At 55.7% G+C, this 27,069-nt stretch overlaps 7 protein-coding genes across 7 annotated transcripts; 4 read left to right on the forward strand and 3 right to left on the reverse strand.

Annotated features, from left to right (window-relative positions):
* Positions 1 to 22: 22 nt before the first annotated feature.
* F5144DRAFT_555933 (60S ribosomal protein uL5) lies at positions 23 to 1,236 on the reverse strand. Its single transcript, XM_066787943.1, has 3 exons — positions 1,141 to 1,236; positions 951 to 1,089; positions 23 to 886 (listed from the first exon to the last, which is right to left on the reverse strand). The coding sequence occupies exons 1-3, from the start codon at positions 1,141 to 1,143 to the stop codon at positions 510 to 512; spliced, it is 519 nt and encodes a 172-aa protein (XP_066648626.1). The 5' UTR covers positions 1,144 to 1,236; the 3' UTR covers positions 23 to 509.
* A 321-nt stretch (positions 1,237 to 1,557) lies between these two features.
* F5144DRAFT_588833 (uncharacterized protein) lies at positions 1,558 to 3,761 on the forward strand (the record flags this gene model as incomplete). The annotated part of the gene is made up of 6 exons (XM_066789973.1): positions 1,558 to 1,587; positions 1,742 to 1,795; positions 1,857 to 2,269; positions 2,699 to 2,922; positions 3,297 to 3,369; positions 3,497 to 3,761. The coding sequence occupies 6 exons, from the start codon at positions 1,558 to 1,560 to the stop codon at positions 3,759 to 3,761; spliced, it is 1,059 nt and encodes a 352-aa protein (XP_066648627.1).
* A 2,712-nt stretch (positions 3,762 to 6,473) lies between these two features.
* F5144DRAFT_555946 (carbamoyl-phosphate synthase L chain, ATP binding domain-containing protein) lies at positions 6,474 to 12,787 on the forward strand. The gene is made up of 17 exons (XM_066787944.1): positions 6,474 to 6,719; positions 6,879 to 6,899; positions 6,958 to 6,965; positions 7,034 to 7,045; positions 7,118 to 7,155; positions 7,208 to 7,239; positions 7,305 to 7,424; positions 7,477 to 7,538; positions 7,601 to 8,102; positions 8,262 to 8,342; positions 8,405 to 8,424; positions 8,486 to 8,610; positions 8,668 to 8,720; positions 8,786 to 8,851; positions 10,007 to 10,013; positions 10,068 to 12,258; positions 12,312 to 12,787. The coding sequence occupies exons 1-17, from the start codon at positions 6,593 to 6,595 to the stop codon at positions 12,426 to 12,428; spliced, it is 3,582 nt and encodes a 1,193-aa protein (XP_066648628.1). The 5' UTR covers positions 6,474 to 6,592; the 3' UTR covers positions 12,429 to 12,787.
* Positions 12,788 to 13,243: 456 nt separating this feature from the next.
* F5144DRAFT_41975 (uncharacterized protein) lies at positions 13,244 to 18,945 on the reverse strand. The gene is made up of 4 exons (XM_066784917.1): positions 18,437 to 18,945; positions 17,987 to 18,358; positions 13,703 to 17,932; positions 13,244 to 13,653 (listed from the first exon to the last, which is right to left on the reverse strand). The coding sequence occupies exons 1-4, from the start codon at positions 18,524 to 18,526 to the stop codon at positions 13,294 to 13,296; spliced, it is 5,052 nt and encodes a 1,683-aa protein (XP_066648629.1). The 5' UTR covers positions 18,527 to 18,945; the 3' UTR covers positions 13,244 to 13,293.
* A 123-nt stretch (positions 18,946 to 19,068) lies between these two features.
* Positions 19,069 to 22,052, forward strand: F5144DRAFT_41853 (NOL1/NOP2/sun family-domain-containing protein). Its single transcript, XM_066784915.1, has 11 exons — positions 19,069 to 20,051; positions 20,117 to 20,153; positions 20,202 to 20,250; positions 20,304 to 20,373; positions 20,427 to 20,496; positions 20,548 to 20,662; positions 20,723 to 20,857; positions 20,912 to 20,999; positions 21,054 to 21,231; positions 21,287 to 21,341; positions 21,398 to 22,052. The coding sequence occupies exons 1-11, from the start codon at positions 19,208 to 19,210 to the stop codon at positions 21,944 to 21,946; spliced, it is 2,190 nt and encodes a 729-aa protein (XP_066648630.1). The 5' UTR covers positions 19,069 to 19,207; the 3' UTR covers positions 21,947 to 22,052.
* A 693-nt stretch (positions 22,053 to 22,745) lies between these two features.
* Positions 22,746 to 23,895, forward strand: F5144DRAFT_555950 (uncharacterized protein). The gene is made up of 2 exons (XM_066787945.1): positions 22,746 to 23,270; positions 23,352 to 23,895. Exons 1-2 carry the CDS (start codon positions 22,873 to 22,875, stop codon positions 23,779 to 23,781), a joined length of 828 nt encoding a protein of 275 aa, XP_066648631.1. The 5' UTR covers positions 22,746 to 22,872; the 3' UTR covers positions 23,782 to 23,895.
* Positions 23,896 to 24,518: 623 nt separating this feature from the next.
* F5144DRAFT_481083 (uncharacterized protein) lies at positions 24,519 to 27,067 on the reverse strand (the record flags this gene model as incomplete). Its single annotated transcript, XM_066785267.1, has 4 exons — positions 24,519 to 24,929; position 24,959; positions 25,087 to 25,214; positions 27,011 to 27,067. 4 exons carry the CDS (start codon positions 27,065 to 27,067, stop codon positions 24,519 to 24,521), a joined length of 597 nt encoding a protein of 198 aa, XP_066648632.1.
* Between the last annotated feature and the right edge of the window lie 2 nt (positions 27,068 to 27,069).

Below are 27,069 nucleotides of genomic sequence, written 5' to 3' on the forward strand. Positions count from 1 at the left end.
TCAGGCTACGGAAAATGAATCTTTGATAATTCTGCCCATGGTGCCTCATTTCTGACGATCGCTGTTTGCTTCCCCTCAGCCCCCGAGAAATACCTAGGACAGAATTGCTCAGGTGACCAGAACTTGCCTCCAAGGCATACAAACCGGCACGCGCTGCGTTTATTACACTGGACTAGTGATTTTTGACATAGCCCGTCCTCACTCCAAGAATCTTGGCCAAGCAGATGAGGCTCACGGAATTCATGGGATTGGTAAGCCGGCATGACGCCGGTCGGTCTCTGAGGCCGAGGCTCGACTGAAATTCAGACCGAGCAGTGGACGAGACGGCTCGTCCAGGTATACGACGCTGTATTTACATGTCCCGAAAAGAACCCCGCGACCCGTTTTGCATGAACCCGCAAAGTAATCACCGCCCCAGAGATCCCGATGGTGCTGAGTCCCAAAGTCCCCTGAACTGCCCAAGTTTTTTGTTTTGTTCGATCATCAACCTTCAACCCACAAGCCCACGTTTAGCGGACAATGGCATCGAAGCGCTGCTTGAACCACTTGATGGTATCGTCGCGGTTGATGCGGTGGCTGGCACCGATTCTGGCCTTGCAGCGGCGGCGGCGGGAGACGCGCTCACCAGGGCGGGTCATGCAGCAGTAGAAGTCCATGCCGTAGATACCGATACCGGGGTCGTACTTGATGCCGAGATCGATGTGCTCGCTGATGCCGAAGCCGAAGTTGCCGGTCTCGCTGAAGTTGCGCTTGCGGAGCTCGTACTCCTTGACCTTGAGGCCACGCTCGAGAATCTCCTCGGCCTTGGGGCCACGGACGGTGACGTGCACCGAGATCTTTTCGTTACGGCGAATGCCGAACGTGCGGACGGTGTACCGGGCCTTGCCTGAGAACCAACATGTCAGCAAAAAGGGAGGAATCGCGATGATAATTTCGCGGTAAAATCTCACTGTAAACCGGGGTTTGACCGGACAGCTGCTCCAACACCTTGGCAGCACGGGTCAGTCTGTCACCAGACTCGCCGACAGAGATGTTCAGGACGAGCTTCTGGATGCGGAGCTCCCGCATGGGGTTCTGGGTCTTCTCAGACTGATCATCTTGTTAGTTGAATCCCTTTATTATTTACGAATGCGCTCATACCATGGCGGCGGTGTTGTCGATATTCGGTGCTGGGCGACTTGTCGATGTACAAGGAATTTCGAAAGACCAGGTCAATTTTCGCTCCTTGAATTTGGGTTGTGCGTGTGGGGAAACGTTTGCCTGCCGCGGTTTCGAGGATGGAGCTTGGTGGGGGACGGCAAACCGTGGCGGCTGGCTCGGTGGCTGGATTGTATTGGCTGTGGCTGAAGCATCCAAGCTCCTTCAGCCTCGCGTTCAAATTTCCAGGCCAGCCCGTCTCCGCCACGCTACCTTGTTACTATCAACCCATCCCGCGCGCCACTTCGAACTCTCCGCCGAGACCAAGAAGAGACCGCGACTGACAAGAGCAAAGACCTCTGTCCACACAAACCAATTTTTGAAACTTGGGAGGCTACTTTGTAGCATCTTACCGCCAAGATGTCGGCGACCAACAAGCAGGGCAAGATGGTGAGTGCATCCCCCCGCCCACACCGCTGTGCAGGCATCCATGTTGACATCGGAGGACTGACAAGGCGCATTGATTTTAGGCCGGTTACGTACGTACTATCTCATTGTCACGATGATCGATGCAGCTGCGATCGGGGTACTGATATCCTCCTAGATCAACTACCGGATGCGCGTCACCTTGAACGATGGGCGCCAGATGACCGGCCAGGTGTGTATCCGGCCCTCCCTTTCCAATATGGTGAAGCTTTGCTAACAACCATTCTGTCTAGATGCTGGCTTTCGACAAGCACATGAACCTCGTTCTCGCCGATACGGAGGAATTCCGCCGAAGCAAGCGCAAGCAAAACAAGCCCGCCGCCCCTGGCGCCTCGTCGTCCGCCACGGTCGTTGAGCAGGAGGAAAAGCGAACCCTGGGGTTGACGATTGTCCGGGGCGCCCACATCGTTTCCCTTTCCGTCGAGTCCCCGCCGCCCGCAGATCCCAGTGCGCGTTTGGGCAAGTCGACAGGCGCCGGAATCACAACGGCACTTACTGCCGGCCCGGGTGTGGCACGGCCAGCTGGACGTGGTGCGGCTGCCCCAATCTCTCTGGCCGGCCCTGCTGCCGGTGTTGGAGGTGCTGCCCCTCCTCCTTTCCCAGGCTTCCCTGGTGCCCCCGGCTTCCCTGGGCGCGGTGGTCGTAAGTACATCCTTCATCTTCTCCTGTCGTCCAACCGCTAACCTGGTAGCAGCTGCGCCGCCTGGATTTGGTGGTGCTTTCCCGCCCCCTGCCGGTTTCCCTGGTGCGCCTGGCTTCCCTCCGGGATTCCCTCCGGGCGGAGCCCCGCCCTCGGGTTTCAACCCTCCCCCGCGGCGATAAATGTGCTGGCTTTGGTTACATTACTGATACCCAGGTCGCACCTCGATGTAAGGCTCTTGATGGAGTGCTTTCGGAAACTTATTGCATGTCGCTATGCTATGGGCTAGGCTGGCGATCTCTACCCGGATTTACGGAGAATGGTTGGTTTGGGCGGCGTTCAGGGGTTATGAAAACTGCGATTAGGGGCGGATTGCAGCCTGTGTTCAGCCGAGGGTAGAGATGCTCTTCTCAACATAACTGGAATCGATAATAGAAGCCACCCGCTGCGCCGGTGTAATCCGCACAAGTGTCTTGATACCATTGGTGTGAGTGTCTGCATCATGGCAAGCTGGCGGGCTTGTTTGGCTTGGGAGGTCCGTGCGGGAATCTGGACCCAAAATTATTTTCCAAACCCGGCACGCATGTCCGATCTCGAAGTCAAACTATCACCCATTGAATCCGCCGACTACGACGAGGACAACGCCGCCACAATTCACCGTCAAAATGGCTGCCTTTGTCAAAGCCGTAAATGCGAAGATTCGGGCGCACCCCGTCCTGAACTATGTCTGCTCGACACGTGAGTTCCCACCGTTTCCATACGCAACCCGCCCCGGACACACCGGCCGGTCATCGGACAACCCCCGATTGTACCGAACTGTCGCTTTCCGGCACCGTATTCAACCATGAAGGACGGTTTGGCGCCTGGAGGAGACCCGATGGCCATGGCCTGTCTTTACCGGACCAACACCTCCATCATAGGATCATGTGCCGGGGGGGCAATTGCAACCATGATAGCTTCTCGGGCATTACTTCGAAGCTTTTGGTCTGCCAGCACGCAATATGGGACCTTGACTGACATGGGGTTGATATAGATTTCTGGGGCCCCGTCTCCAACTTTGGTATCCCGGTCGCCGCGGTCATGGACACCCGCAAGAGCCCCGATCTGTACGTTTGTTCCTCTCCCTTCACCGCCTAGACCAGTGGCCCAAGCATAAGATACATCCGCCTCTCACCGGCCCTACAACCGCAAACAACTTCCCCTTCCACCAAGCTAACGATGCTCCGTCCATAGGATCTCCGCCCCTATGACCTTTGCGCTGTGCGTCTACTCGGCGACCTTCATGCGCTACGCGCTCGCCGTCACACCCGCGAACTACCTGCTGTTCGCCTGCCACTTTGTCAACGAGGGTGCCCAGCTCACCCAGGGGTACCGCTACCTGCAATGGACGCGGTGGGGCGGCCGCGAGCAGGCGGCGCTCACCGGCGCCATCGACGCGGGGAAGGAGAAGGTGGCCGCTGTTGAGGGGAAGGTGCAGGAGCTGGTTGGCAAGAAATAAACGGGGACACATATCAGAAGTGAAAGGGAGCCGAGTCTGGTTTCTGTCGCGGGGACACAAGCGGCGGGGCGGCTTGGGAAACCGTCTTTTTTCTCTCCCTCTTCGCCCCGCCTCTCCAGCGGAGGAAACGAAATGTTCGGCGTCGGATGCGGGCCTAGAACGAGCAAGTTCAAGTTCCGCCGTGTGTTACGGACGACTGTACGATCTAAGCGTGGCGTGGGGGTTGGGAATGCTTGCCTTGAGCGGTGAGGGCACCTTTTTCCCTGCTCGGGTCTGATCTGTTTACCTTTGCTGTCGGGCGGCGCGGGCGACCGGGGCATAGAAGGCGCGGTCTCACAGGGTTCTTTCCAGCATTGTTTTTTCCGTTTTCCGGGCTAATAAGAAAAGAATTGGCTTTTGGAAGCGAAGGCGTAGCGATGGTTTAATGCCAAGCGAACTGGCCTTCAGAATAGACATGGTTCCCGCTCAGCTGCCGCCCTCAGTTGCATGGGCTTGAGGTCGTGCCACCAAGGGCTAGGTCAGAAGACTCAACGGCCGAAACCTCCTTGTGCGCTGCTTTGCTGTCTCTTGGTATCTCTGGACTTTCCAAACAGATCAACTCCTTGGCTGTCTCTCTCCAGAGACGCGGCCAATGATGCTTCGACAAATATCCGCCGAAGTGTTGTAGTGTCCGAGTGCAACGGAGTTCGGTCTCTTGGCAACTCTATTCGCACTCAACTGATGCTTGATTACACCGAGACAACGGCTCGAAACCGACGCGCCAAGAAGAGTACGGTGTCTGATCTGATAAGCTCAATGTTGGAGGGGCTGCTCCGGAGCCGGCGCTTGGCAGGGTCTCGCCGCCCTGCTCGTCGTGGGGGTTGAAGCAGCACACCACGACCCTAGTCAGAGTCCATTACCACAACTTTTACTCGGTTCGCCAGATGCGGTATACCTCGATGTCACGCATTTTGAGACGAGGTTAGCCGCCTCCATCCATCCCCCTTCCCCCAGTCGGCGCAGCGGCCGAGAAGTCATCATGGTTGCAATTGGACCCCAGCACACAATCCTATGATCGAGGTATTGGAAAGCGATGAGGTAAACGACACAACCCAACCTAGCTTCCCTCTTCTTGGGGAAAGGGAGCATGCCTGAGCGACCCCGTGACCGTTTTGTGTGTGGCCGGGTTTCAAACACGAGACTGGGTCTTGAAGTTCTCGTCCATTGCTCTTTCTTCCCCCCCCCTCTGATTTAAATTACGCGTAGTGAAAAGGTTCCGGATTTAACGGAATGTTACACCAGTGCGAATCCATGTTGTTGAGGATGCTCGCCAGTCGTGCCGAGGAGGCTCCTGGCCCGTCTTGGCGGCCGGTTCCCATCTCGACGCAGACGGCAATGGGATTCTTGGCGACAGCGAGAAGAGATGTCCATGTTTCAACCTCCAGATCTGTATGCATTACCTTCCCAGACCGGCAATAGCCTAGGACACGTTGCAGCTGTGTGATGCAGCTTTGTGATAGTGCCCAGATGTGGGACTTGCTCGCAAATGGCGGGGGTTGTCAAATCCCCGCATTTCGCGGATCGTGAGCAGGAAGTGGGTGTGGTTGCCGGGGACCGTTGTGGTGTGTGCGTCAGTTTGGGACCCGAGATTTCGGATGTGTTGGGTGTTCCGTGGCTATCCTCGACGGACTTACCCTCGGCTAGACGATAACGCCGGAACAGATCACCAGGAGGATGCGTCGAAAAGAGCACCTGATGCTTACTCGGGAGTCGGCTACTGCGGTATTTGCGTGTTGAACCAGAACCTCGGGCAACGGCAAAGGCCTGTTCACATCGGTTCGACCGGGGTTGAGGCCCTCCCCAAAGCGTCCGTGGGAGGGTTGGGGGTTTTGGGTTGACCTTAGCAAAACGACTTAGATACATGTTGTCTTTGGTTGGTCGGCGGGATTGAGCCAGCAATGGGGGCCCTGCTCGGTGGGTGAAATCATCTGTGACCGGCGATGGCTTGCTCACCCCGCGGCCGAGCTCCCCAAGCTCTGGCGCCCCACCATGGCTCGACGTCGGACCTGGAAAGCTGAGGTGGGATTTTTTCCGTGCATGTGCAAGGAGCTCCGATTACCGGCCTCCAATTGGCGGGCGCTAACCACCCTCTTGAGGCTTGCCAAACAAGGCTGGCTGCGACTGTGCTTAACTCGACCACCCCACTATCAAGACCGGGTGTATGGATGTCAAAACCAGGTGTCAAGTCAGCGCGAAAAGAATCATTGGCGCCCGGCACTCCCGGTTATCTTGCCCCTGCGAACGTTCGGGTACAGGGGGCTATCAAGGTGATTACTGCGTGATGCTTGCATCATCAAGGTTAGGTCCATGGTTTGCCTGGATCAGACAGACCCAGGTAGGTAGTAGGTACCTACCACCTATTGGCTCCTGACCTGGGACGGCCATGGACCATGGGAAAGCGGCGATGACCGGCGCTGGGCCACTCTTAGCTTGCCAAGATGCTTGGTGAGCTCTTGCCGGTACACTATTACAAGTTTGGTGGAAATTTCCTAGGTTCTTTCTTATTTGTATGTCTAAGGGAATAAGTGGTACCTACCTCGTTAACCGGAGCTTTCAAGCCAGGGGCGGGAGGTACTAGTTAACAGTGTAAGGGTTGCGCGCCCATGCCATGCCCGTCTACCCCACCATTGCGTCCGACCCCGCCGTGACCGCATACCCCTGCTCAGTCGGAAACCACCCCACCATTCCCACCCCCATCGGCTGCTCTCGACTCTCTTTTTTTCTTTTCTTCCCTCCTCTCCTCGTCTTCCTCCTTGCAACTGACCGCCAAAGCAAACACCAATTGAGACAGCATGGCGGCCAACAAGCCAGTCACCAACAATGACGATGTCTTCGAGGAGGGCGATGCCCCCAAGGAGGCCCAGACCGTGCATCGCATCCGCGCCAACTCGACCATCATGCAACTGAACAAGATTTTGGGTAAGTGGGCTTCCTAAGCCTGTGTTGCTGCCCTTTGAAACAAGTGGAAGAGCTTCTCAGCCGCTCCGAGACCACTCCCACTCCCCGTCGACACGCATATTCCTTCGCCGAACCATCACAAGTCGAAATCATGGCTAACAAAGGTGTTGCGCATGACAGTTGCCAACAGAGGTGAAATCCGTAAGTGGCACCAGACCGTCCTCTCTTGCCCTGGGGTGGCGCTGACCGTGTCTACTAGCTATTCGTGTATGTTCGATCTTATTGTCTCCCGTGCCGTATCAACATATGATGCTCATTCGCTTTCTTCTCCACAGATCTTCAGAACCGTGAGTCACCCAGGAGCCCGCCCCCCCCCCCCCCCCCCCCAATACCTTCAATGGCTAATATGGAGTGCGCAGGCCCACGAGCTTTCACTTCACACCATCGCCGTCTTCAGGTGAGACGCCACGCCAACCATCTCACTCCTAATTTGAATACTGATTGTGTAGCTATGAGGATCGTCTCTCGATGCACAGGCAGAGTATGCGCCGCTCCACCCCACTCTCCTTCGGTATATAGGAGCCGCCCGCTGACGAGGGAAAACAGAGGCCGACGAGGCGTACGTCATTGGCAAGCGCGGGCAGTATACCGCCGTCGGTGCCTATCTTGCTGGTGACGAGATCATCAAGATTGCTATCGAGCATGGCGCCCAGATGATTCACCCTGGTAGGCCACAGAGAAATATTTATGACCGGAGCTCCGGATTGACATTTCTCAGGCTACGGTTTCTTGTCTGAGAACGCCGAATTTGCTCGCAACGTCGAGAAGGCCGGCCTTATCGTGAGCTTGAAGCCCTTCCATCCCCCTTATAAAGCATGGTAGCTCACTAGGTTCGCTTTCAGTTCATCGGACCCTCCGCCGATGTGATCGATTCCCTCGGTGACAAGGTCTCGGCCAGGAAGATTGCGATCGCCGCTGGAGTCCCTGTTGTTCCTGGCACTGAGGGTGCGGTTGAGAAGTTCGAGGATGTCAAGAAGTTCACAGACGAGTATGGCTTCCCCGTCATCATCAAGGCCGCCTACGGCGGCGGTGGTCGTGGCATGCGTGTCGTGCGCGACCAAGCCACACTCCAGGAGTCTTTTGAGAGAGCTTCTTCCGAGGCGAAGAGCGCCTTTGGCAACGGCACCGTGTTCGTCGAGAGATTCCTCGACAAGCCCAAGCACATCGAAGTCCAGCTCCTCGGTGACAACTACGGCAACCTGGTTCACCTCTACGAGCGTGACTGCTCTGTCCAGCGGAGGCATCAGAAAGTTGTTGAGATCGCTCCGGCTAAGGACCTCCCCGCCGACGTGCGGGATAACATGCTCAGGGACGCGGTCAAACTTGGCCGCTCTGTCGGACTGCGTAAGTTGCACCCTAACCCTAGTCCTACCCCACCCTAACCCTAGTCATGTCCCACCCTAACCCTAATTCGCCCCCCCCCCCCCCCCCCCCCCTCCTCCTCAACCCCCCTCCCTTCAACTCCGCCCTTGCTTTTCAGACTCTAGGAACTAACGAAACTAGGTAACGCATCAACCGCCGAGTTCCTTGTAGATCAGGAGAACCGCTACTACTTCATCGAAGTGAACCCAAGAATTCAGGTCGGTGAGTTGATTCTGCCCCTGACTCGAACAGCACGTCAGGATATAGCTAACGTAGAAAACCAGAGCATACTATCACGGAAGAGGCGAGATTTTTCCTCCTTCACAGCATTGCGAGGGCCAGTTTTATACTAACACGTCCTACAGATCTGCGGGATCGACATCGTTGCGGCACAGATTCAGATTGCGGCCGGAGCAACTCTGGAGCAACTTGGACTCACTCAAGATCGCATCTCGACCCGTGGTTTTGCTATTCAGACCCGGATCACCACGTATGTAATGCCCGTACATCCTTCCATAGCCACGGGGGAGCTAACAATGTTAAACAGTGAGGATCCAGCCAAGAACTTCCAGCCCGACACGGGCAAGATCGAAGTTTACCGTATGTCAATTCTATACCCTTAACCCCCTGCTCCCTGGAGATCGAATAACTAATATCAATATCAGGCTCTGCGGGTGGAAATGGTATTAGACTGGACGGTGGCAATGGTTTCGCCGGTGCTGTCATCACTCGTAAGTCCGATTTCTCTTTTGTACCAACTTCGGGTCCTAGTCCACGACAACTTTGTCGTGTTTGCGGATAAGCTGTGTCCTTTGCCTCGATGGCCGCGATACTCCTTTTCTGGCGGCAAGTCGGTAAGCCGCCCCTAAAGCGGCGGCTCTGTTTTGAGGACAGACTGCGCGTGTCGAAACAGTGAGTAACACCGTTCTTCCGTCACGAGACGGGATGCTGACCAACGAAGCCTATACAAACCACCAGTCAACAACCATAGCAGGCCCAGACGTCAGCAGCAGCGGGGTATATCTATCCTCTGGGCTCATTCGCAAACAACTCCTGAGCTGGGTTCCAACTCAAATTTGCAAGAACGCCTGCCGTTTTGAGACAACACGCCCTCCTCAAGACCGCGCCTTCCCTAATCCAACGCCTTTCTCAACTCCCTCAAATCCAGCACCATCAGCCCGGCAACTTTTGTCAGAATTAAAGAACATGACACTCGCGCTGGATCGCGGATACTGTCGGGTATAAAGCCTCCTCTCCGGGTCACCCATCCCAAACACCCAGACCCTGCACGTTGGCCGACACAAAGACATTACCGAAAAGGGCACAATAGTACTTGCACAAGCAAGGCTATTGCCTGTTGTTAAACCCACAGAGGTTTTGGGCCGGTATCCGTCGTTCTCCATCACGACGACGGGGTTAATGCCGCAGCGGCGAGGTCGTCACCCTCGCGGCGAGGGCCGACACCCCCGGAACTTGGTGGCTGGGTTTCACAACAACTCCACAAGTAAATCTTCGGCGCCAAGGTCAGCTAGACAGTCACAACAAACCTCCTCAACACTTGAGGGTCCCTGCTGCTTGTTAGTAGCACGGCAGAGGTTGGAAATGCATTCTTCGGAGATGTCTTCGATAGTATCCTCGACAATCCCGAGGATAATATCAAGGAAAAAAAATGACTTTGGCAAAGTCGAGGATAATGTCCGGCAATGCCGATGATCACGCCGAGGACGATGCCTTCGACATCTCGCTGTCTTGCTCTCCGGGTTGGAACCAAGGGCGGGTCTGACCTCGGGACCTGGAACTTGGAACTTTGGACTTGGACTTGGACTTATCTTTCATTGTTGCTTTCATCTTGAACTCATTCGCTAACGTCTGTCCAACTATTTTAGCTCACTAGTACGCCCCCTATGCTGCTCCAATGCCCAACGAAAAAAATGCTAACATTTACAGTGATTCCATGTTGGTCAAGGTCATTGCCACAGGCTCAACATACGAGATCGCTCGTCGGAAGATGCTCCGCGCTCTGATCGAATTCAGAATTCGCGGTGTGAAAACGAACTTGCCCTTCATCACGTCTCTGTTAACTCATCCCATTTTTATCGAGTCAAAGTGTTGGACGACTTTCATCGATTCGACGCCAGAGCTCTTCGATCTCGTTGGAAGCCAGAACCGCGCACAAAAGCTCCTCGCCTATCTGGGCGACGTTGCGGTAAACGGAAGCAGCATCAAAGGCCAGATTGGTGAGCCCAAGTTCAAGGGCGATATTATCATCCCGCAGCTCTTTGACGAATCTGGGCACAAGATCGACACCACGCTGCCATCCACGAAGGGCTGGCGTCAGATCATTCTTGAGCAGGGCCCCAAGGCCTTCGCCAAGGCTATTCGCAACTACAAGGGCTGCCTGCTGATGGACACCACCTGGCGCGACGCCCATCAGTCGCTGCTTGCGACGAGGGTCCGGACTGTCGACCTGCTGAACATCGCCAAAGAGACGAGCCATGCGCTCCACAACCTGTACAGCTTGGAATGCTGGGGCGGCGCTACCTTCGATGTTGCCATGCGCTTCCTCTACGAGGACCCCTGGGACCGTCTCCGCAAGATGCGGAAGCTGATTCCCAACATCCCTTTCCAGATGTTGCTGCGTGGCGCCAATGGCGTTGCCTACGCCTCACTTCCTGACAACGCCATTTACCACTTCGTTGATCAGGCCAAGAAGAACGGCGTTGATATTTTCCGCGTTTTTGATGCCCTGAACGATATCAACCAACTCGAAGTCGGCATCAAGGCCGTGCAAAAGGCTGGCGGTGTTTGCGAGGGCACAGTTTGCTACAGCGGCGACATGCTGAACCCCACGAAGAAGTACAACCTTGCGTATTACCTGGACCTTGTCGACAAGCTTGTTGCCCTTGACATCGATGTTTTGGGTATCAAGGACATGGCCGGTGTCCTCAAGCCGCATGCCGCTACTCTTCTCATTGGCTCCATCCGGGAGAAGTACCCTGACTTGCCTATTCACGTCCACACCCACGACTCGGCCGGTACCGGTGTTACTTCTATGGTTGCTTGTGCTATGGCTGGCGCTGACGCTGTCGATGCTGCCACCGACAGTTTGTCTGGCATGACTTCGCAGCCTAGCATCAACGCCATTCTTGCTTCTCTTGATGGCACTGGCAAGGACCCTGGTCTCAACCCCCAACACGTTCGGGCTTTGGACACCTACTGGTCCCAGCTCCGCCTTCTCTACTCGCCTTTTGAGGCTCATCTTGCGGGTCCCGACCCCGAGGTGTACGAGCACGAGATTCCGGGTGGCCAGCTGACCAACATGATGTTCCAGGCTTCTCAGCTCGGCCTCGGCTCCCAGTGGCTTGAGACTAAGAAGGCCTACGAACATGCAAACGACCTTCTCGGCGACATTGTCAAGGTTACTCCCACCTCGAAGGTCGTTGGCGACCTAGCACAGTTCATGGTCTCCAACAAGCTTTCACCTGAAGACGTCAAGGCCCGTGCTGCTGAGCTCGACTTCCCCGGCTCCGTTCTCGAGTTCTTCGAGGGCATGATGGGCCAGCCTTACGGGGGATTCCCGGAGCCGCTCCGCACCAACGCCCTCCGCGGTCGCCGCAAGCTGGACCAGCGCCCTGGCCTCTTTCTCGACCCCGTTGACTTCGGAAATGTCAAGAAGGAGCTCGGCCGCAAATTTGGCGGCAGCGTTACCGAGTGTGATATTGCCAGTTACATCATGTACCCGAAGGTCTTTGAAGATTACAAGAATTTCGTGGTGAAGTACGGCGATCTATCGGTTCTGCCGACCAAGTACTTCCTCTCGAAGCCCGAGATCGGCGAGGAGTTCCACGTCGAGCTCGAGAAGGGCAAAGTGCTCATTCTGAAGTTGCTCGCTGTTGGGCCGCTCTCCGAGAATACGGGCCAGCGCGAGGTGTTCTATGAGATGAACGGCGAGGTCCGCCAGGTCTCTGTCGACGACAAGATGGCGGCCGTCGAAAACGTTAGCCGTCCCAAGGCTGACCCTACCGACACGAGCCAAGTCGGTGCGCCCATGGCTGGTGTGCTGGTCGAGCTGCGCGTGCATGACGGCACCGAGGTCAAGAAGGGTGACCCGCTTGCTGTCCTGAGCGCCATGAAGATGGTACGTTCTTCTACTTCCCTACTATAGCATAAATCACTAACTTGTCTAACTAGGAAATGGTCATCTCCGCCCCTCACAACGGTGTTGTCTCTCAGCTCGCAGTGCGAGAAGGCGACTCTGTTGACGGTTCAGACCTTGTCTGCCGCATCGTCAAAGCCGACGCCAAATGAGCGGCTGCTAGGGTAAGGGACCTTGGAAGTACAGCAACGCGCGCGGCTCGTCATTCCGCCCCCTCGCTAGATAGGCCACTGACCAACACGAGACGTGCTGGCCACACCGTAATGCTCTTTTAGTTATGCATCCATCCGATCGCCAGGTGGCAAAGAGTAAAGAAACATATGATGGAGCGAGCAATACGGAGGAAGAGGGCGGCGTCGTTAGGCATGAGCGCCCTTTACAGCAGATTTCTGCAAGGGGGGGGAACAGATACTTGGGGAGGAGGTGTATCCATGTCCGCGGGGATCAACTACCCGTGGTAGCTTCTTAGACTAAGTAGGCAATTCATTACCTCTGATCCACATGTCGTAGCTCATCGCTTCAGTTGCGTGGCCATGGTGACACAACGTTATTTACATCCGAATGCTAGCACTTTTCTTACCCTCCTACTCCCACATTTTCTTTATCTCTCGCTCTCCCCCGATCTTACGTTTCCAAGGCAGCTACACAATCACCAAGACCAAAAACACAGTTCGGAAGTGGGATCAGGAAAACGATCAAGCAAGTTATCATACAGATGTTGTACTAACACAGGGAATATCCCTCCCGCCGTGCTCAGTGGAAGAAGCAGGAACATCAGCAACGCGCCAAGATCAGCTCTAAAAAACACCCGCCAAAGCCACCCACCCACAGCCCGAAATCATCCCTTCAGTGCTTTTCGCCCTTTAAAGACACCATGTTTGTTGGGACTTGGCACGGCCCAAGCTCCATCACCTTGACCGGCTTGCCCCACTGAGCAGGACCCTCGAATGGATAGAACCAGCGACGCTGGCCCGGATCGAACAGGCAGGGGCACTCGAACACCACCGGAACAACCCTCTAGAAACCGTAGCCGGTCGGCTGGGGCGCAAAGCCGTTGGTCTGCATGTACGGCGCAGGCGACACGGGCGGTGCGCCGCCGGCGGGGCCGGCTGTGATCATGAGGCGGTTGCCGCCGAGGATGGGGGTGTTGTCGTCGACCTTCTCCTGCTCCTTCTCGCGGGACTTGCGGGCCTCGTTGTCCGCCTTGAGCTCCGCCATTTGCTTGGTCTGCTCGCAGAGCATGTTCACCAAGAAGGGCATGGCGTGGTCGATCAGGCCGTTGCGCCATGACAGCTCAAGGACCACGTCGGGCCGGATCAGGTCGTAGCAAGCGTACAGCATGCCGACGTAGCACTCACGGTTGCCAACATCCACGAACTGGAATATCATTAGTAATGAACCAAATAAAGGGTGGCGTTGAACTTACATATCTCAGCAGCTCCTCAACGACATCCGCCTTGCCTGAAATGGCGGCAGTCTCGATGGCATCCTTCCACAGCTTGTCTTGCTTGGACAGGTTGATAGACTTCTCCCACCGCTTGTTCTTGCGGTAGATGCTGGCGGCGATCTGGCGGAAGAACACCAGGTCGTGCTTCTCGAGACGGCCAGCGAGGTCTACAGCATCGTAGTTGTCATAGTGTTCAACAGAGTCCCGGAGGGTCTTATAATCTTCCTCCTCGATGAGCAGGTCGTTGATAGCGTCGTTGACCGTGCGCTTGTTTTGCGACTGCACATTGAGAAGGAACGGCTTGATGAGCGGCAGGTTGTCCGACTTTTGGAACATGCGAACCACCCGGTTCACATCGATCCGGGGAGTCAGGACCTGGAGGAGATCGGTGAGCAGAGATGGGTGCTGCTCAAGGTAGAAGTTGATGGCCTTGTAGTACATCTCGAGATTGGCCACCTTGACGGTGATTTCCTTGAACTGCTGGTGCTCCCACGAGTTCTCGGGGCGCTCCATGACGGCGAGCGCAGCGTTGTCAAACTCGTCATAGTGATAGTAGCAGAACACCAGTTCAGGCCACAGGTTAGCCTCCTCGCACGCCCGGATCATCTTGGGCATGTTCATCCTGCTCCAGAAGAGCTTCAGGTGCTCCATCAACCGCTCGGGATGATACTTGGACAGGGCAATACCCAGCTCGGTGAACATGCCCATGTGGGCACGCTCAAGGCCAAGGCCTTGCTCGAGGAGGCTAATGAGTTCGTCAAAGTAGCCATTGCGCTCATACTGCTTGACGAGAGCCTGGAGTTGCTCGGCATCGACGATGAGGTTGAGACCGCAGATTTGGGCAAGGCGGAACTCCTTCTTGCCAACGCATGCCTCATGGACCTCCTTCCAGACCTTAATGTTGTTCGCCTTGCGGGCGCAGTCGACGGCCGCCTGGTAGTCGGTGAGATGAACCAGGGTAGTCGCGAGCTTAGCCCAGTTGGAGATGCTTGTGTAGAAGATCTTGGCCGCCTCGAAGAGACCTTCGGCGTAAGCCTTGTCTCCCGATTCCTCGATGTTGGCCACGTTGGTTGCCCGCAAAAAGTCTTCGAGCTCTGCAAGCTGGTCGAGACGGGCGAAGCAGAAGGCAAGGGCGGTATCAATAGCAGGCTCGCGGAGAGTCTTGCGGGCCATGCGAAGGAACCTGACGAGTTCCTCGTTCTTGCCTGCCGCAACCGCAATCTCAATGACTTCCTCGTAGTTCTTAGGGTCCTCAGCCTTAATGTATGAGTCGATAGAATCGCTGACCCGGAGCCCATCCAGCTGAGCCTTGGCCACCTTGCTCCAGACTTGAGGGATGTCAACCTCTTCGGCGTATGCTTGCGCACGATCGATGCTAACGACGTGCTCAACGAGGACGTTGACGGCGGCTTCCTTGTTGTCGATCTTCTTGTAGACCTCGAACGCCTCCTCGTGCAGGCCGACTTCGATACAGACGTTAGCGATCTCGTCGGAAGAGAAGTTATCGAGTTTGTGAATGTAGTCCATGACACGGGCCTTGTCAGCCTTAGCAGCGGTGAACATGAGGAGGTTTTGCAAGTTCTGGTTGTCGCTGAACGGCGAGGGCTCCAAAACAATCTTCTCCAGGAGCTCAATAAGCTCTGCAGGGAGATCGGCATTCAGGAAGCACGACACAGCCTCGGAAACCTTGGAAGGGTCCGTAGACTCTGGGACAGCAGTGGAGATGACTTGGTCAACCACTGAGCGACGGTGGAGGTTGTTCTCGCTGAGTACAAACATCCACAGCTCCCTGTCTCCGCGTTCGAGAAGATATCTCGCCTGGGCCTTGTACATGGCGTTCTCATTCGTGATATTGACGAGTTCGAGGTCATTCTGACCCTTGCGGTAGGCGATGTAAGCGAGGTTGGGGTCTCGCTTTTCGCAGTATTTACCGACCGTGAGCGTGTCATACTGGTCGTTCTCCTTCAGGAACTTCTCGGGGTTGTTGTTCGAGTCAATGTAGATCTTCGCTAGGGCGTTGTAAACGGCTTGTTGCTGGTTGCCAGCGGCCAAGGTTGCCTCAAGGAAGGGCAGGAGCAGCTTGAGGCGGTTACGCGTCTCAACTTCTTGGACCAACTCGTCAATGGGGATCGATGCCGGGTTGACGGTGGAGAGGAGATTCTTGATGATGCTCTCATCGCAGTCAACGTCCAACAGGCCACCGATGACACCAGGGGTCCGGGAAGGGTTGACCTGCTGTACGTAGATCTCGATGGACTTGAACTGTTGGTGCTGGTACAAGTAGAGCACCAAGTCGTGGACAAAGTTGAAGCGGTCGCAGACAACCATCAACGGCAGCATCTCGCTAAGCTTCGCCTCTTTGAGGAAGTTCTTGACCTTCTCCGGGTTGTAAACGCTATTGTCACGGCAGATGCGCTCGACCTCGCGGATCTGGCCCATCTTAGTGGCCGCCTCGATGTATTTGAAGACGACCTCGGCGTCATCGCTGACGTTAACAATGCTCCCGAGGAAGTAGTAGAGGCCCTCGGCGGTCTTGTACTTCTCGAATAGGTCAATCAGGCGCTGGGCACCGAGGAGCTCCGCGTACTTGGTGGCAATTTGGACCACAGACTGGAGATTCTGGCGGATGTTGTGCTTCATCATTGCGTCGAGGCAATCGATAGACTGCTCGACTGAAAGACGGCCAAAGTACTCAATCAACCAATCAGGGTTGAAGTTCGGCGCGCCAGCGATGCCGACAACGACACGCTTGACAGCGGCGGGATCCTCGTATAGATCCAGAGCCTTCTGCAAGAGGCCAGCCTGCTCGCAAAGAGTCGCAATACGACCTTTGTCGAAGTGAGAAAACATGTCGTTTCCAAGGATGGCATCAGCGACCTGCGGTGCGTTGATCAGGTTCATCTCGAGAAGACGGGTCTGGAGTTGGCCTTGCTCCGGCTTATTCTCCTTGAGCGCATCGAGGAGGAAGGCGGTGGCCTGCTGGACCATGCCTTGAGACTGAAAGATATCCACCACGCGCTCGAAATCGACCAGTGACCCTCCCTCATGGTTGGCGAGAGATGTGGCAAACTCGGCGCCCTTCTCCGGGTTGACGCGGATGATGTGTTGAAGGAGCTGAACAAAGTCGGGCTGATAGCTCGTCTGAGCACAGTACGGGAGGATCTTCTCAAATTGGCCGGTCTCGGCGAAGCCAGCAACGACTTTGTGAGGCACATTCGCCTTCAAGTAAATGCCGAGGGCCATGGCCATGTCGTGAGGGCGAACCATGTCACCAAGTTGCTCAGAGCACTCGAGCTTGTTCTCGCCGAGCCACTTCTGGAGGAGCTGTTTCCGGCTCTGGGCCAGCACGGGTTGGGCAAGTTCAATAGTTTCGTGCTGGTTCAACGACCCCTTGTCAAGAAGCAGACCGAAGTATTGAAGAATATGCGACATTTGGCCGGGCTGCTGGGGGATCCGCTTGAACCGCTCTATGGTTTGCGGCGTCCGCAAGAAGCCACGGGGAGAGTTGGCTGCGACCTTGGCAGCTTCTTGGTAGTTGGCATTGGTGAAGAGCTGCTCGAAACGCTGCTGGTAGAGGTTGTCGGCACCGGGGAGCCCAGCGCGGGACGCCAGCTTGAGTGCCAGCTCAGTGCCGTGGCTCTCGAGAACATACTGGACGATCGTGTTCTCGTCGGCGCTAACAAACAGAACTTGACCCTTCCGGTTGATGCCAATAACACCACTTGACTCCTTGTCGCCGCAGGCTGTGAAAATGGTCTCGCCCGAGATACGGTTCATGAAGATGCATGTGGCAGTCTCCAGATCGTAGAGGTGGATGAAACCGTACTTGGTGATGAGATAAATGATGCCGTACTTCTGCGAAACCTGGAGGGCAACCGGGAAGTCGTTGGCGGCTTCTGGAGGGAAGAAAACGTCGACGGCCTTCTTGGAGAATACGGGGTTCGTCTCGGGGTGGTCGACCTCGACAATGTGTAGTTTGGCGCCGGCGGCGGTCCGGACGGCAAAGGTGAAGAGCTTAGTGTCCTCGGGGGCATCGTCTAACCGGACCGTACCAAAGGCAGCGGCATGGCCCTCGATAGCTTGGCTGATGCCGCGGTCTTTGGAATAGAGTTGCATGGCACCGACGACACGTCCTTGCTGCTGCGAGATACCGACTACGACCATCCACTTCCCATCGGCGCTCGTCCGGTAGTTGATAATCTGGTTGCTCTGCATGCTGTCAGCGTCCACCCGGGGAGTTTAGCGAACATAATAGGTACCCACCTGCAGGTTGGTATTGCGGTCGAACACTTTGACGGGTGCTGCCTGGGCGGGGTCGAAGACGTCCCAGTGGTAGACGGCAGTGTCTGTGATCAAGCCCAATGTCGTCTCGCTCGTCCACTTCCAGAAGGCGACATCCTCACTCATAGTGGTGGACTTTAGCTTCTGCTTTTGCTCCAAGTCGAAAATCTGGAGTGTCCTGGACTGTGCCTTCAGGGCAATGACTTGTCGCGACCAGTGCATGATTGCGCTGTCGGCTTTGATGGGGCGCCGTATGACATTGTTGCCATTCTTCAGGTCGACAATGAGGACTTCGGGGGATGAGGCTTCATCCTTCTTGTCTCGAAGGCAGATGAAGGAGTCTGATTCTAGAGTCTATTCCAGACACACCGAAGGTCAGCAAGGTTAGGGCGACAAAGGGAACGAGTTATGGTGTGCGGGATGGGCTCGTACGCATGTGTTGAAAGTGATGGCGGTTTGGTTAACGCCCAGGCTGCTGAGCTGAAGCAGCTCCTGGAACTTAATTGGTAAGGCCGGCGCCATGATGGATTCGATGCGCTCGGCTGCGCGGGGTTAACGAAGAGTAACAGCCAACTTGTCAAAAGTGGCTGCCAGGCAGATGAAGGTCGTGAAGTTGGGAATCGTGACGTTCGTGAAAGGGGTGGAAATCGGTGGAGCTCGATGGGGCAATGGACGAAAAGTGGGCGGAGCTGGTAATTATTAGCAATACCCGCAACCAAAGCCACTCAATCGAAAAGAGAATCAAGCAAAGAGAAAAAGTTGGGTTGTTGGGTCGTCGCGGTGGGAGGGTGAAAGCTCGTTGCCAGACTCGCAGTTGCGGAAAATGAGGGTTCTCGCTTGTGCTTGTGTGTGGCAGGAGCGCCAAATGCGGGTACTTTCCGAATGATCTGTTAAGAGCAAGGAGCTGCAGTGCGAAGCATTCCATCCTTTGCCAGGTTCTCACGCTCTTGCCAGGCTTGCCAGGGGTAACGTCAGCAACAAGGTTCCTCCTGCTTTTGGTTTAGCGAGTCTGAGGCTGGACTGGCCCCACACAACTTCTTGGTGCAGAGCAACGCTCCCGCTCTTATCGATAACGCTTTTCGCAAGAAATTTGGCAAGATTCTGGCGGGTTGCTGGAGCGCCATTGTCTGCCAGTGTCGTCCCGCTGCCAAACATCTGCGATAAAAACGAAAAAGCAGGGAACCCGCCGCCAAACTCGCAAATATGGGTGTTGGACGCCGTATGAAGAAACAGGGCGCCCCTGAGCCGCTGTCAGAAGAACACTTTGCCAATCTTAAGCGGAAGAAGGGTCTTCCGGTCGACGATACGCCGGCCGAGGTGCGCTCAACCAAGAAGCGCCGTACATCGACGAAGTCCGAGAAGCCTTCCAAGAAGCCCCGTGGGGAGAGCACTAAGAATGGTGTAACTGCGACGAAACCGGCAGGAAAACAAACCAATGGCACCAAGAAATCATCTGGGGCGTCCGAGAATGGCCTGAGGGCTAACAAGGCGAAGTCCAAGAAGGCTTCTGTACAACAATCCGACTCAGACGAGGAGATGGGTGACGAGTTTGATGCTTCCGAATTGGAGGTTGACGGCGGATCGGATTTGGACGAGGAGACGCTCGGCGACGATTTCTTGGGCTCCGACGACTCAGTCTACGACTCGGACCAAGGCAACGGCAAGAAGGAGAAATTCGTTTTCTCCGACGACGAGGACGACGATGATGAGGAGCGGGAGGAGAAGTTGACTGCCGCCAACATTGAGGGGCTGTCAAAGAAGCTAGACGACAAACTAGCCAGGGAAGCGGAGGAGAACGAAGCGGAACTGCGGGAAGAAGCTTTGCAGACCAACATTGACGGCGACAAGCCCAATGTTTTGGGCGAGGATGACGATGATGAGGACGAGCTGTCATCGAAAACGCAAGGGCTGCTAGCCCCCGACCTCCAGATGCTGAGGACCAGGATAACAGAGACCATCCGCGTGCTGGAGGACTTTTCGAATCTCGCCGAGGAGGGACGGAGCAGGGCCGAGTATACCAACCAGTTGCTCAAGGACGTCTGTGCCTGTACGTGCCACCCTTTTCCCTATTCGATCCGATTGTCGGATATTTTACTGACACTGAATGGACAGACTATGGCTACAATGAGTTCTTGGCAGAGAAACTCATGTAAGATGCGCTTTCTAAGGGTACCTGTCCCATCGCTGACATACATAGGAACCTGTTCCCGCCGAGGGAAGCATTTGCTTTCTTTGAAGCCAACGAGGTACGTCCAGTGACTTGGATTCTGTTTCAATCACACAACTAACTGGGGAACAGAGCGCGCGCCCTGTCGTCATTCGAACAAATACCCTACGGACGCATCGTCGTGATCTGGCGCAGGCTCTCAGTTAGTTATACCCCTTTTCCGTACACAACCCCTCGTGCGCTAACCGTTCATAGTCAACCGCGGCGTCACTTTGGAACCTGTGGGCAAGTGGTCCAAAGTTGGCCTGCAGGTATTTGAGTCGACGTAAGTATTACCGTCATCTCTCTGTGCCCTAGAAACTGACCCGAGATAAAGCGTGCCATTGGGTGCCACTCCCGAGTATCTGGCTGGCCATTACATCCTGCAAGCCGCATCTTCGTTCCTCCCCGTCATGGCTCTCTGTCCTCAGGAGAACGAGCGTTGCCTCGATGTAAGTCGTTTGGTTTCCGCATCTATGACGACGGATTGCTTACTAAAAAAAACCCAACAGATGGCCGCAGCCCCCGGTGGTAAAACAACGCACATGTCGGCGTTGATGAAGAACACGGGCGTCGTTTTTGCGAACGATCCCAGCAAGTCTCGTGCCAAGGGTCTGATTGGCAACATTCACCGTCTGGGTGCGAGGGTAAGGATCCTCGCTTGTTGAACTATTTGGTGTCTGGCTGACGTCGAGGCGTAGAACGTCATCGTTTGCAACTACGATGCCCGCGAATTCCCCAGAGTGATGGGTGGCTTCGACAGAGTACTCTTGGATGCACCTTGCTCTGGTGAGTAAAAAAAAGTATCTATGGTTTGGATGGCCACGCTGACTCGTCGTCTAGGAACTGGCGTTATCGCCAAGGACCCCTCAGTGAAGACCAACAGGGACGAGAAGGACTTCATTCAATTACCGCACACACAAAAGCAGCTGTTGTTGGCAGCTATTGATTCGGTCAACCATGCAAGCAAGACGGGTGGCTACGTTGTCTACTCTACATGCAGCGTGGCAATCGAGGAAAAGTGAGTCCGATGGAGCTTAACACGCCCGGCGAAATAAATGCTGACCCAGTTTTAGCGAACAAGTTGTCGCCTACGCCTTGAGCCGCCGGCCGAATGTCAGGCTCGTCGAGGTAAGTCCACATCCACCTTAGCCTGGTAACAAGGAATCTGCTAACACCGGTTTCAGACTGGCCTCCCCTTCGGCAAGGAAGGCTTCACCAGTTATATGGGCAAGGCGTTCCACCCCAGCCTCAAGCTGACGCGCCGGTATTATCCCCACTTGTACAACGTCGACGGGTTCTTTGTCGCCAAATTCCAGAAGGTTGGCCCCACGGCCGGGAATGCCGTCCTCGCCAATGGCAAGAAGGATAAGGATGCCGCCATCATGAAGGCCGCGGATGAGAATGACGGCGAGGTTATCGACAAGACACCTGTCGCTGCGGAGGGCGAGGAAGAAGCCAAGGATGACTTTGGAGGGTTCGATGACAATGAGGACGAGGACTACATTGAGCGTGCCAAGCGGAACGCGATGAGGAGGCGTGGTCTGGATCCTCGGGCGTTGAAGAAGGGACAGGAGAAAAAGTCTGCCAAGGAGGTAGAGACGCCTAAGGAGGCATCCAAGGAGAAGGAGGCGGCCAAGGAGGCGGCCAAGGAGAAGTCCAGCGACAACGTCAAGGAGAAGACCAAGGGCAAGCCCAAAGAGAAGACGAAGTTGAAGACCAAGGAGAAGAAGTAGGCGACGCAAACTAATAGACTGTATTTTTGCCCAAAACATGTACCATGACCTTGTTCTGCTCCTTCGGCAAGTTTGTGCTACTTCCCCTTGCTGCCTTTTTACTCTTGGCTTCGTCGTTCATATTGTTTGGGATTCTTTCACTCAAATGAGCCACCGCGAGGTATTGTAATAGAGGATAACACAGCAGCAAACAAATGCCACGATATGGCTAGATGCAATTCTTGGTGACGACGGTGAAACAAGCATTGAGGCCTATCGCCAGGTACATCGCGCACCTGGGGTGCAAGGCATACACACGCTCACGCACGACGCATACACCAATTCAGACTGGTCTGCCAGTAGCAGCAAGGCAGCCAGCGACTCAACAGGGCACTACTATCAAGGGAAACATGTATGTACGTCCAATCATTGCGGCCTTTCCCACGGCAGAAAAAGGGAAGAACCGCACCCAAGATCGAGCGCCGAAGCAAAACTCCGTCCCTCTCCATTCTGTTCGAAAACCTACGACTTGCGTCCTGGGCCACAGCCGACTGCCGTGAAGCAGCCAGGGGCCTCGTAAATCGCATTGAAGCTAGTTCCGAGAATGTTAAAATTTGCGTTGTTCATGAAGAGAGAAAGAAGAAGGAAATCGGAATTGGGCAAAATTTTCGGTGGTTTTGAAGGAGAGCAGAGTGGGGCGTGGCTGGTGGGGTCCCGTTATGTGTGGCTAGTGCTGAAATCAGAGCTTTGGATGTGGCGCATGCTCGTCCAGCTCGGCGGTTCGGCTCATGCTGCCAATCAAGCAAGCCGCAAGCAGCCGAGCCGCTGTGTCAGTGTCCAACGTCAACCAATTCGCGGGATATTCAAGGCTCAGGGTCTTCTTCTCTACCTTTTAGCATTCGTTTAGTCCTTTTGCAAGGCCAATAACGGATAGAGTATAGCCCAACATGAATGCGACACAATCAGTCCCGCGCTTCCTCCTCCCACGACTGAGCTGGACCAGTCCTCTCTTGACAACCACGAGCATACGGATACCCGCAGTCGCCTTTCAGCGCACAAGGAACACAACTAAAGGGACAGGATGGCAGGCCACGCCGAGGAGGTCGCTTCACTTAACTAACACAACGACCATTTTGAGGAGATGTGGAAACGCCCAACCAACTAGGAATCCCTATGGCATCCTCCACAACCCCATGCTCCGGCGGTCTTTCCACGCCTCTGCACCGCGCAGACGTGACCACCATTTCGATACCCTCCGCTTTGTACAGCGCCTACAGGAAGAAGGCTTCACGGAAGAGCAATCAGTCGCCATGATGAAGGTGCTAAACGACGTTATCGAGGAGAGGTACACCGCCCTCCCCCACCCCGCGCCCCCTTACCCCTCCATTTACACCAATTAACCCCCTCCCTCTCACAACCACCACAGCATCCAAAACCTCACGCGCACCATGGTACCCCGCGAAGAAGCCGCCAAGACAACCTACACACAGAAAGTCGACTTCGCCAAGCTGCGCAGCGAGCTGCTGTCGGCGGACAGCACCGAGTCGAACGCGACGCGGGCGGCGCACGAGAAGCTGACCAACGACATCACCAAGCTCAACAGCCGGCTGCGCGACGAGATCGGCCGCACCCAGGCCAGCGTGCGCCTCGACCTCAACCTCGAGAAGGGCCGCATCCGCGAGGAGGCCGTCTCCCAGGAGCTCAAGATCAAGGAGACGGAAACGAAAATTGAGCAGGAGGCCGCCGCCCTGCGCCAGCAGCTCGAGCAGGTCAAGTTTCAGACGTTGCAGTGGCTGATGGGGGTGTGTACGGGGTTTGCGGCGCTGTTGTTGGGTGCGTGGCGTCTGTTGATGTGAGGTGGCGGTGTTGGTTGAGTGGTGGGTGTGAGTGGGTGGGGGGGTTTTACCAGCTGGTGGCCATGTTGATAACCTTACCAGCAGTTGAGCGAGGCGTATTCACTTTTTCGTGCCACGCTACATGCAACGTGATATCGTTTGAGGCTCCGTTGTGACGCTCGCCAAACAAACCTACAGGCCGTCCTCTGTTGGGACTTCAGGGAAACAGATTCATGCCCGGCACGGTCTGGGATTTGGAACACGGAGGTGAGTAATACATGTCAAGGACAAACACATATCGATCGTTGTGATGGAAGGGAATCCAATCCAATTGAATAGCTACTAATGAGTAAATAGAAATGACAGACCACCCGCCGGTCCTGGTATATTTTCCCACCTGGACCAATGATACAAATGCGACTACCCTTGGTGTAGCGCTATAATTAATAAGGCGGCTCGACAAGGCCAGCAGGGAATGGGACTAAGCCCACACTGAGAAGAGAAAATGGCGTTTTGGGCGGGATGGTGTTGCTGCCGTCTAGTTTCCAAATATATACCAGCGAAGAGAAGTGGTTGAGCAAGACGCCCCTGTTCCTTTTTTTCGTCCCCTTTTTCTTTCTTTCTGGACCAGAGCTGACCCGAGAGAGAGAGAAAGAAACAGTAGAAAATGAAGAGAACGCCTTTCAAGCCGGTATTAGTAAACTGTGCAAGCAAAGGAAAGAGAAGTAACAAAAGAAAAAAGAAGGAGGCCGGCTCACCTAAGCCTCGATGATGGTGCGGGCCGCGTTGTACATGGGGTGCAGGTCGTGGGTGGCCTTGGTACAGACACCGGCGGGGCCGTTGCAGGTAGCAGCGCGCTTCCAGCACGGCATGCCGAGGAACTGCCTGCACCAACCCGGGTCGGCGTCGCGGGCCATCTTCTGGGCGTTGCCCTCGTCGATGGCATTGATGACCGCCGCCGCGGCACGCTTGGCCTTCCAACACGCCTGGCCCTCGCTCGAGCAGCGCTTGACCTCCTCGGCCGCCACGGCGCCGCCATCGCGCTTCCAGCACGAAGACCCCGTGAACCGCGTGCAGAACCGGTCGGGCTCGGCCGCGGCCTCAGCCTCGCGCTTCTCCACGGCGCTGGTGTCGTCGCCGTTGCGCTTCCAGCACGGCATGCCCAGGAACTGGCGGCACCAACCGGGGTCGGCATCACGCTTCCAGCACGGCATGCCCAGGAACTGCTTGCACCACGGCGCGGCCTTGGCGTCGGCATCGCGCTTCTCAATGTCGGTGGTCGTGGCCGGCGAGGTGGTGCGCTTCCAGCACGGCTGGCCCAGGAACTGGGTGCACCAGGGCTCGGCGTCGGCCTCGGGCTCCGCCGCGCGCTTGTCGACGCTGAGGGCGACGGCGGTGGTGTCGTCTCGCTTCCAGCACGGCATGCCCAGGAACTGCTTGCACCAGGGCTCGGCCTCGCGCTTGACCTGGTCGGGGGGAGGGTTGCGCTTCCAGCACGGCTAGCCCAGGAACTTGGTGCACCAGGGCTCGGGGGCGGCGTCGCGCTTCTCGGTCGCGGTGGACTCGGTGTCCTCGTCGGTGGGGGTGCCCTGGAAGCCGAGCGCGCTGTAGAAGGCGGCCGGGTCGTCGTGGCTGGCGGCGATGGCGAGGGCCAGCTCGTGCAGCTGGCGGCGGGCGATCCAGGCCGTCTCGCCCTGGGTGATGTTGCGTGTGACGAGGTTGGTGTTTTGTTGGATGGCGGACGAGAAGGCCTCGGCCGCCCGCTTGACTGTGTCACATGCCTGGCCTTCGGCCGAGCAGTAGCGCTTGTCCTGGTCGGCCACGGCGGCGGCGTCGACTGACACCGCGACGGCCAGGAGGGTGATGGGGAGGGTGAACCTCATGGTGTTCGAAACTCTTGTGGGTGTTTCGATCAAGTGGATGGGGGTGTTTGTGTCTTTGTTGTGATGTTGATGGCCCGTTGGGATAACATTGACTTGCTCTGGGTAGAGGGCAAGGGGGGAGAAAGCCGGAGAACAGATAACAGGTCAAGGGTAGTAATGTTTTTATAGACGCATGGTGAGGTTTATTCAAGGGGGGTTGACTTTATTGTCTGAATGGGGTGTATAAACTTGGGCACGAGACCTGTGGAACACAAACTCGATCCTCGGGGGAGGCCCTTCCCCGTCAAAGACGGCGGCAGGGTCCAAGTCAGCCATCAATAGAGGCTTGAACAGGCACGGAAAAAGACGTGTGACTGGAAACCAAGGCTCTATCACTCGCGGGAACTTCTAGTAAAGGGCTATTCAGACCCTTAATAGGCAATTATTGCCTTCGCGGGCGGAAGCCCCTTATCCTAGCGACAAAGGGCCCCGCGACGATTGCCACTGGTCATGAAAAACTAGCGAAGACACATCAGTTCGGGGAGGTCATGTCAGTTTGCTGCCCGAGGGCTTGGAGTCTAGACCCTGTGGAATTTGAATTGACGGTCCTAATCCGGTTGTCGAGATGTTTGAGTGTTGAGCGTTGACAAGCCCAAGACAAGATAGCCCCTTATTGAGTGTTTATTCAAACCCTCTTTGGGAAGGTGTGGGGTTTTGAAAGAGAACAACCAGCCAACCACCTCCACGCTTGCTCAACCGTCACGTTCAGCTCCCTGGTTTGAAACTGCCGGGATCCCTCAAAGTTTGCTTCAGAGTGAACACTGATAGGAGAATTCCGTGCAGCGACCGGGATTACAACGTGGTGGGGGTTGCCACGAGGGGCCAGACGAGAGACACTGGTGATGTTTTGCGCCGATAGAGAAGTTTGCACATTCCACTTTCATTCAATGCGGGACGAAGATTGGATTGTGGCGGGATCGAAACGTTCGGTATCCCGGACACAGCTGCCCTCGTCTGGTTCATGTCACGGTTTCGTTGAGGGTACTGGTGATGCTTAGATCAGAAAGATATTTCTTTTTTGGGGGGGATTTCAATCTTGGTATGGAGTAAGCGGCGTAATTGGCTCTTTCCGTTTTGTTTAGGGTTTCTTGGATCTGGCCTTGGGAAGTTGTGACCCCGTCGGTCGAACCTCCCTCAGCTGTCGATCTCCCCAACCCAATTTAAGTGCAGGCACCTGAGGCGAGGGAGCCCGGCCCAGTTCCTTCCTTGGTCCGAAGGCGCAATGAGGGGTATTTTCCAGCCTCGCCCATTCGATTTCAAGCAATCGAAAGTTCGAAACCTGTAGCCCGGGCACTTGGGCTTCCAGTTCCATCCCATCCATACTTCACTCTTCCATCGGCCGTTCTCATTGCCGAGAAAACTCTCCAACTATCACAACTAGCCATTT

The sequence above is a fragment of the Chaetomium tenue genome (genome assembly GCF_020726465.1).
Source record: "Chaetomium tenue strain MPI-SDFR-AT-0079 chromosome Unknown F5144scaffold_1, whole genome shotgun sequence".
NCBI classification, from domain to species: domain Eukaryota; kingdom Fungi; phylum Ascomycota; class Sordariomycetes; order Sordariales; family Chaetomiaceae; genus Chaetomium; species Chaetomium tenue.

Bases quoted from the DNA above. Each gene is read 5' to 3' on its own strand.
- F5144DRAFT_555950 (XM_066787945.1), top strand. From the start codon at position 22,873: ATGAATGCGACACAATCAGTCCCGCGCTTCCTCCTCCCACGACTGAGC. The intron at 23,271-23,351 runs GTACACCGCCCT...CAACCACCACAG, and splicing joins AACGACGTTATCGAGGAGAG to CATCCAAAACCTCACGCGCA.
- F5144DRAFT_555946 (XM_066787944.1), top strand. From the start codon at position 6,593: ATGGCGGCCAACAAGCCAGTCACCAACAATGACGATGTCTTCGAGGAG. The intron at 7,539-7,600 runs GTGAGCTTGAAG...GTTCGCTTTCAG, and splicing joins TCGAGAAGGCCGGCCTTATC to TTCATCGGACCCTCCGCCGA. The intron at 8,343-8,404 runs GTGAGTTGATTC...GTAGAAAACCAG, and splicing joins GAACCCAAGAATTCAGGTCG to AGCATACTATCACGGAAGAG.
- F5144DRAFT_41975 (XM_066784917.1), bottom strand. From the start codon at position 18,526: ATGGCGCCGGCCTTACCAATTAAGTTCCAGGAGCTGCTTCAGCTCAGC. The intron at 18,359-18,436 runs GTACGAGCCCAT...TGTCTGGAATAG, and splicing joins CCATCACTTTCAACACATGC to ACTCTAGAATCAGACTCCTT. The intron at 13,654-13,702 runs GTAAGTTCAACG...ATGATATTCCAG, and splicing joins TTGAGGAGCTGCTGAGATAT to TTCGTGGATGTTGGCAACCG.
- F5144DRAFT_555933 (XM_066787943.1), bottom strand. The intron at 887-950 runs GTGAGATTTTAC...GTTGGTTCTCAG, and splicing joins CGGTCAAACCCCGGTTTACA to GCAAGGCCCGGTACACCGTC.
- F5144DRAFT_41853 (XM_066784915.1), top strand. From the start codon at position 19,208: ATGGGTGTTGGACGCCGTATGAAGAAACAGGGCGCCCCTGAGCCGCTG. The intron at 20,858-20,911 runs GTAAGGATCCTC...GTCGAGGCGTAG, and splicing joins TTCACCGTCTGGGTGCGAGG to AACGTCATCGTTTGCAACTA. The intron at 21,232-21,286 runs GTGAGTCCGATG...ACCCAGTTTTAG, and splicing joins AGCGTGGCAATCGAGGAAAA to CGAACAAGTTGTCGCCTACG.